Source organism: Haliotis rufescens, unplaced genomic scaffold (assembly GCF_023055435.1).
Source record: "Haliotis rufescens isolate VD_foot unplaced genomic scaffold, xgHalRufe1.0.p SCAF_1, whole genome shotgun sequence".
Taxonomy (NCBI): Eukaryota; Metazoa; Mollusca; class Gastropoda; order Lepetellida; family Haliotidae; genus Haliotis; species Haliotis rufescens.
In genome coordinates, this window is record NW_025963779.1 from 1,771,667 (window position 1) to 1,779,927 (window position 8,261).

The 8,261-nt window shown below is 42.5% G+C and overlaps 1 protein-coding gene across 1 annotated transcript; it reads right to left on the bottom strand.

Moving 5' to 3' along the window:
- Positions 1-1,266: 1,266 nt before the first annotated feature.
- On the bottom strand, positions 1,267-2,187 carry LOC125372549. Its single transcript, XM_048382937.1, has one exon. The coding sequence runs from the start codon at positions 2,185-2,187 to the stop codon at positions 1,267-1,269; it is 921 nt and encodes a 306-aa protein (XP_048238894.1).
- Positions 2,188-8,261: the final 6,074 nt, after the last annotated feature.

Consider the following 8,261-nt stretch of genomic DNA (forward strand, 5'->3'; position numbering starts at 1 on the left):
CTCAAACTAGTTGCTTGAAGCCCACAGTGTGTTCCACCTGAAATGGTGAGTCAGACTGTGAAACATTCATAAAACCCCATGGGAACATGAAACCATCTTGTTGATCTTCTTACATCTTTGTGGGTTACGGATACCGCCTGGCTGCCTTGGCTGAGTGTCCTCTTCTAGTGAGGTTGAATGTAATATGTTCCATATGTGAAGTTTGTAGAGATCCGGTCTTGGATGAACTTGTTTTAAATGAAGATTTGGCCAGTTCGGGAGTTTAAGACGAAGTCCTGCCAATCATACTGGTGAAATCTCGAAGAATGACCCAGTTGATGCCTATACTGTCTTGATCGTCAATGAATGGCCAATGATCCTCTTGGTACTGATACACTGAACCGATAACATAACTGCAACCACAATAGCCAGGATTTGGATCCTTGGGTGAGAATAATGAATAACAATGATCCTGGGACGTGGCTAGCACATGACGACTCTGTCGAATGTCTAATCGATCGTTAATGTTGTTATGATCTTCCCTGTTTAGACAAGGGTATCGATCTTGAGACTGGTGACGATGCTGTTCCTAAATGTCGCATCTGCGCCTGTCCTCCCTGTCTAATACAAGCCATGTCCACCTAACATGACATGATCTGTACCACATCTTGAATATCAGACTGACAGAATGCTGATGATAGGATCTGGTGCGATCCAGGCTGTCCTAACCTCTCCGAACCAGTAGGATTAATGAGCTAGGGTGATGATCGACGAGACGACTGAGAAATCCCTTCAGTCGAATGCAGGATATGCCCAAAGGCTGATGCTGTTGCATGGCTAACAGGACATGTTGTGTAACTATAGCTGTTTGATAATGGTACAGTACTCTGTGGAAAAAGGACATGCTGCACAAACATAGAAGGTTGTGTGAAGGCAGACATTTGCGCGAAAGATGAGGCTGTGCGAAGGACTGTGTCTGCATGAAGGTCTGTGCCAATGGGAAGGTCTGTGTCTGCATGAATGGGAGAAGCTGAGATATTGTTGGAGGTTTGGTAACCGTCTGATGTTGCGAACAAGGAGGGTTGCATGCAGGTGTCCACTTTCCCAGAGGAGGGAGGCTTCGTGGATGATAGCTTTGTCCTCTAAGAGGTGTGCACCTTTGTCAAGGTATGTGTCTTCATGAAGGGAGACAGCTCAAGAGGACGCAAGCCAGGGTCTGAAGATGATACTCTTCTTTGAGAGCGTGAGAAATTTCTTCAGAAAATGACATTGAAGGGGTAAGTGTCTTTATTCATCGTCTGAAGCTGCAAGTAGAACCTGCTGCACGAAGGTCTGTGGCTGCGTGAAGGTCTGATGCTGCTTGACAGCAAGTAGAACCTGCTGCATGAAGGTCTGTGGCTGCGTGAAGGTCTGATGCTGCTTGACAGCAAGTAGAACGTGCTGCGTGAAGGTCTGTGGCTGCGTGAAGGTCTGATGCTGCTTGACAGCAAGTAGAACCTGCTGCATGAAGGTCTGTGGCTGCGTGAAGGTCTGATGCTGCTTGACAGCAAGTAGAACGTGCTGCATGAAGGTCTGTGGCTGCGTGAAGGTCTGATGCTGCTTGACAGCAAGTAGAACCTGCTGCATGAAGGTCTGATGCTGCTTGACAGCAAGTAGAACCTGCTGCGTGAAGGTCTGTGGCTGCGTGAAGGTCTGATGCTGCTTGACAGCAAGTAGAACCTGCTGCATGAAGGTCTGTGGCTGCGTGAAGGTCTGATGCTGCGTGAAGGTCTGATGCTGCTTGACAGCAAGTAGAACCTGCTGCGTGAAGGTCTGTGGCTGCGTGAAGGTCTGATGCTGCTTGACAGCAAGTAGAACCTGCTGCATGAAGGTCTGTGGCTGCGTGAAGGTCTGATGCTGCTTGACAGCAAGTAGAACGTGCTGCGTGAAGGTCCGTGGCTGCGTGAAGGTCCGATGCTGCTTGACAGCAAGTAGAACCTGCTGCATGAAGGTCTGTGGCTGCGTGAAGGTCTGATGCTGCTTGACAGCAAGTAGAACCTGCTGCATGAAGGTCTGTGGCTGCGTGAAGGTCTGATGCTGCTTGACAGCAAGTAGAACCTGCTGCATGAAGGTCTGATGCTGCTTGACAGCAAGTAGAACCTGCTGCGTGAAGGTCTGTGGCTGCGTGAAGGTCTGATGCTGCTTGACAGCAAGTAGAACCTGCTGCATGAAGGTCTGTGGCTTTTTTTAAGGTCTGAGGCTGCGTGAAGGTCCGTGGATGGTCCGTGGCTGCATAAAGAAGTAATCCAACATGCATGACAGCGTCTGCCAGGATACTGAGGATTTCGCCACTGTCTGAAGCTGCTTGCAGGTGGTCGGCTGCGTGCAGGAATCTTTCTTCAGCAACTTCAAAGCAGGCTTCATGCACACCTTCACGGATAATGATGCAAACGGCTTCGTGGTGGTGATGAACTTTGTGACAACATGCTATCTCTTGGCTGGAGACGACTTCAATGAGGAAGAGCTGCTTCTCTTCTTGACTGATGTCTGAAGGCTCTTACTGTGTTGGGAGGAGACAGCAGAAGATTCAATCTGAGGGGGTTGACCTTCTGCTGCCTAGGGAAGAGCTTGTAGGGATGACTGGTTGTTCTGTAAGGTAGGAAGTTCTTAGTCACACGGCTTAGTCACACGGTTCTGGCGCTCCTGCATGGCTCAGCAGTGGAAACACAGCACAGGCAGTTTCCACAACCTTTCGGAAATGAGATGAGATAAGCAACTAGTATGAGACTGGATAAGCTAACATAAACAGTTTCCTTGATGTGGACACTTGACAGACTGATCAAGCCTCCTGTGTAAAGGAGACAGCCAACAGAATGTTGTTTGAATTTGTCTTTCCCCTCTTTCAGGGCGTTATATCTCCATTATGATAACTACCCTGGATCTAGCCATCTGAGTGGTGTCGCCATCTCTGTCTCTCTTGTCACTAGTTTAACAGAGACTCTCAGTCCCATGAGTGTTCTATGATCAGGTAGCTAGAATGCACTTATTTGAATCAGGATTGACCTGAAGCGGATGGGCCCAGGGTACTTATCATGACATTATGGAGATTTAATACACTTAATCGAGGATGTGATGACGTCAACTGACAAAAAGTTGAACATTAACTACCTTGTGTGTAAACCAGCATGGCTAGGCAACATGTGAAGGCAACTAGAAAAAGTCATTGTTTCATTTATTAATGATGAAGTGTCAGCTAAAATCTGTGACATAGACCTCTGTTATCTGTGACAGAGATGACAGGGATTTTCATTACAGAAAACAGGGATTTCCAACACAGGAAACAGGGGTCAGCATAACAGATAACAGGTCAGCATAACAGAAAACAGATTTCCATCACAGAAAACACGGGTCAGCGTAACAGATAACGGGTCGGCATAACAGAAAACAGATTTCCATCACAGAAAACATGGGTCAGCAAAACAAAGTCAGGGGTCTCCATCACAAATAGGGTCAGCATAACAAAAATAAGAGAGGTCAGCATCAGATAATGGGACGTCACAGATAACACGTTTGTATTACAAATGACTGGGGTCTATGTCACATATGACGGGGGATCTATGTCACATATAACAGGTGACTATGTCACTACTTAACAAAGATACACTAACACCAGAGCTAACTCGATATTTGAGAATGTTTTCTATCATGATTAACTATCATATCTATGTAATTCAATATGCAAGAACCAACATCACAATATTGCCATTGACGGCACACATATAGAAAGTTTAGAAATCGGAATGAAGAATTGTAGATAACAATTTGAAAAGTCAGGGAAAGACTCCATCACATTCAGAAGTGACAAGTTTACATTAATGAGGCATTATATAGCTGATAACTGGCTTTGATCTCAGTCCTGCACAATGAAATGGCTTCTCTCATACAAGTCGCAACTTTAGAGATTAAGTTGCGGTGTTCAGATTGATGGATCATCGGTCAACACGCTGCAGCAACAGGTGGTCAGGAGCTGGTTTCTTTCATCAAGAAATACAGCGTAAGAGAACAGTTCCAAATTTGGACGTTAAATAAAAATCTTAATTCCTTAAGACTGGAGACGTACATCCTGACACCCCCCATTATCATTTAAAAGGTTGACATCCTCAAAGGCTTTCAGAATGGAAGACACACAAATCATAGCAGGAAGTTAATCAAAACATAGCCCACGTTATTGAGCTGCACCATCCTTCTGAGGAAGGATTCCAATCTCATAAAAAAACAGATCTTAGTTCTCGCTGCCTCTACTGGGTAAACAAAGATCTTAGAACACCCCATTACGGGTCACATCAGAACGACCTTTCATCCGACCAATCAAAACGTCATCTACCAGATAAGGAAAGTGAGAGTAGGAATACTTTTCTTATCATGCAACCCGGGGGTATTCCAAACAGTTAGGGGCTGTACGATGAACTCCGTGAAAATCATCCTCTATCTCTTGCTTCAATTGGAAAAAACAAAAAGAGACTTTCCATACCCCGTGGGAAGTATTGCCATACAATCTCGGCCATCTATTAGACATTCCAGAATTTTCTTTCGTTCAATTTTCAAATTTTGAATCTAGAACTATGTCGAAATATTTTCAAAGCAAAGTTTGAAATCAAAGACGCCAGTTTGAAACTAGTGCCGTAACGCTTGAGAAAGCTGTTTTCTGATTGGCTAAAGTTGACTTCAAGCTTGTAAAGTCATTCTATTGGTCGGTCAAAGGTTGTGACAGGTCGTTCTGACGTGACCTTAACTGGATGTCCTCAGATCATTGTTTAACTGGCACGATCTTTCTTATTTTTCACCTCATTATAACTGCGATAATAATGCTGTTCATTTTCAGAGAGACAATATGATTGGAGCTGTCATTTTTCTGACATGAACTGTAAAAGTCCTGAAAAGTTTGGATGGAAACCTTGCATACTTGTTAATCCCCCACACCGAACTTAAGGAATTGAGATTCTAACCATTCTTCTTGATCTGCTGCCTAGGATAAGGCTGAGTGGACAGATGTACAACACAAAGTATCACACATCAGTCACCATTTAATACTTCTGTGATTTTGTTGTGCTTATGGTAAGACATTTTCAGATCTTTATACTGTTTACACCATGGAGAACAATAACACCAATATACCAGATTAAGTACTTCATACACAAATACCACCGAATAGTGCTCCAGCAAAGTGCGGCTGGAGGCCAGTGATTACATTACAAATAATTGCTTGCTTGAATTGAGAGTGGACACTCGTATTTCCTTGTGGATGACATTTTCTATGTCAATATGTACATAATGTTCATGATGGCATCACATAATTAAAAGATCTTCACATTTAAGGTTTTGTTAATTTGGACCTTGGAAGTATTTGGTGTTACCTCCACATATATCACTGATATTTAATGCATGCCAGGCAAAATTTCCACAGCAAAATATCATTTTATGAACAAGCATGTTACATTGTAGGCCAGGGTTTTTCATCCTCGATTATCCAGTGTATCAATCTCCTTTCTATTATGATGAATATCATTACCCATTCACTACCGCAGCTTGGTCCAATCAATGATCATGATGACTGCATCATGAAAGAAACAAGCAGTGATATCACCACTTTGTTTGTTTGTTGTTTAACGCTAATTAATTTTCCAGCTATATCATGTATATGACTGCAGTCTGTAAATAATCGAGACGATCGAGTGATGGACATCTTGAGCATCCATCCACACAATTGGGATATGATGACATGCATCAACAAAGTCAGCAAGCCTGACCATCTGATTCTGTTAGTCACCTCTTACGACAAGCATAGTCGCCTTTTACGACAAGCATGGGTTGCTGAAGACCTATTCTAACCCGGATCTGGTGAAATCACCAGTACTTGACTCGCCTTCTGCGTTTCCAACACAACTGTAAACATGTGTTAGCATAAGGACTTCCTTCCCCACCTACTACACAGGAAGTCATCATCTCAGCCACATGTACTTAAAGAGCAATCTTCTGATTCCATGAACTAAATTCTGTGCTAAGTTAGTGATAAGAGAAATGGCGACATCACTTGGGAAATGAAGCTATTGTGGCTAAAGGGCCCAAGATATTTATCCTAATTTAATAGAGATATAACACACTGGCTAATTGAGGATGGAGCATCTAATGTTCTCACAAAGTACACAACAAAGGCGAAGGGTGGCTTTATATCACAGCAGCACAGTTAACATGGATGTTTTATAGTCAGTAACATCTCGAAATATACAGTAGCATAAATATGTAAAAAATCATCTTGTGCAAAGTTTGCGATCAGTAGATCACGAAACTCCTTAGACAAACATTGCAGGAAATGTTCACAACATGGGATATACTTTAAAACAGGGCCAAGATTCTAATGACATGAACAAGAGTGAGTGAGTGAGTTGGGTTTAACGCCACTTTAAACATTATTCCAGTTATATCACGGCGTGTCAGCTTAATGTGGGAGGAAAGCCCGAAGTGATGCAGGTTTCAGATGTTTACCACTTCAGTGAAACCCATGAGCACGGGTATGGTGCTGACAAACCTAGAAACATAATCAGGGCGAACCGGGATTCGAACCCACAATCATAGGTTTCTGGCATGCCCAAGGGACGCAACTCTGTGAAGCGAATCACGGCGCCTTAGACCACTGGGCCACCCGTGCCCCCACATGAACAAGCATTTGTTTAAATCAAAGGTTCACTTGTTTGCTAAGGAAACTGGTGCTTTGGCAAGAGAAGCTGAACATGATGAAGGCTTCAACCAGGGGTTGGCCAATACACCATAGAATCATATGCTTTGAATCAATCGTTCCTTTCTCAATGAACAAGTCATGTCCATGAAAATAACAGAGGTGAGATCAAAATGAAAGATAAATAGCTGTGTGTCAATAAACTTTTGTGCCAAAATAGTTGCTAAATACAGTTCCTCCTCTAAACATTTTCTTTCAAGACAAAATCAAACTCATTTTAGTTAATGAATTAAGCATGTCAAGTGATATGTAAGTTTTGAGGTTGGTCTTTATTTCAACTGGCACTCATATATAATGCCCTCCAACAACTGCCAACATTGTCCAACAACTGCCAACATTTTCCAACAACTGCCAACATTGTCCAACAACTGCCAACATTGTCCAACAACTGCCAACATTGTCCAACAACAGCCATGTAAACACAACTTGTTCTGTTAATGACTGGCTTCTTTCCTTGGATTTCAATAGTTCCTGGAAGTTTCCTCTTCTTCCAGAGAATTCTCCATATCAGCATCAGTCACTGGAAAATGAGGAAATCCAAAGAAAAAAGCCAGCCATGAACAGAGACAAAGGCATTAACCTACCCAGCATGTACTCAACTGTTCTCTCATCATAGCATCAACCACAAATGGACATCTTGATCACCATCTGTTGTTAGTGTTACCACAGGCAGCCCCTTGTTATTACGCCCAGCTCAACCACTCACCGTCATCGTACTTCATTGGCTTCTCTAGTGTTAATCTCATTGGCTACGTCATTATATTGTTATCTTTGTACATAAACCCTACCATGTGTTAACACATCATCACGTATATATATCAACTCTGTATGTTCACTCAGTATTCACCTGATGAAGGGACAAAAGTAGCTCTGAAACATTGTGACAAAGAATTAAAGAAGTTGTTATCAATAAAAAATTGTCATGTATTCATGTTCTTCAAACTACTTAATGCCTATCAGTCTCCATGGCTGTTGGCATTAAAACGTCACAAGTGTTTTCAACCAAATACTACTTCTCCTGCTTACTTGTTATGAGAATTCATGCAGATTGCTATCTAGTTGTATGTATCGTATGTATGTTGTATGTTCATGACTTTTGACCTGGAACCAAACATTTCTAATTTTTGAAAAACCATGTTCAAAGTTTATTTAATAGTTTAATAGTCTTCAGCGTGACGAGCGTACACTTTAACCACAAGGCTACCCCACCGCCCCACAAAGACAATGTAGCTCACCTGCCATGTTCCTAGTGATACAGTGTAATCGGCACTGCTTTACATGGGATGGCTGTAATGCAATAATGTAATATTCAGAGGATGTGCTTATTACTGTTATATCCTTTTCTTTTGCTACATATCGTACTAAAGTTTCAGTTCCCTTGACCTTCAAGGTCATAAAAGTTGTTTTTACAAAAGGAAGAAAATAATAACCTTCTTCTCACATGCTTTGATCTGAGTCCAGTTAAGGTGCTACATATCCACAAAAAGTTTCAGGATAGAGACAAAAAGAG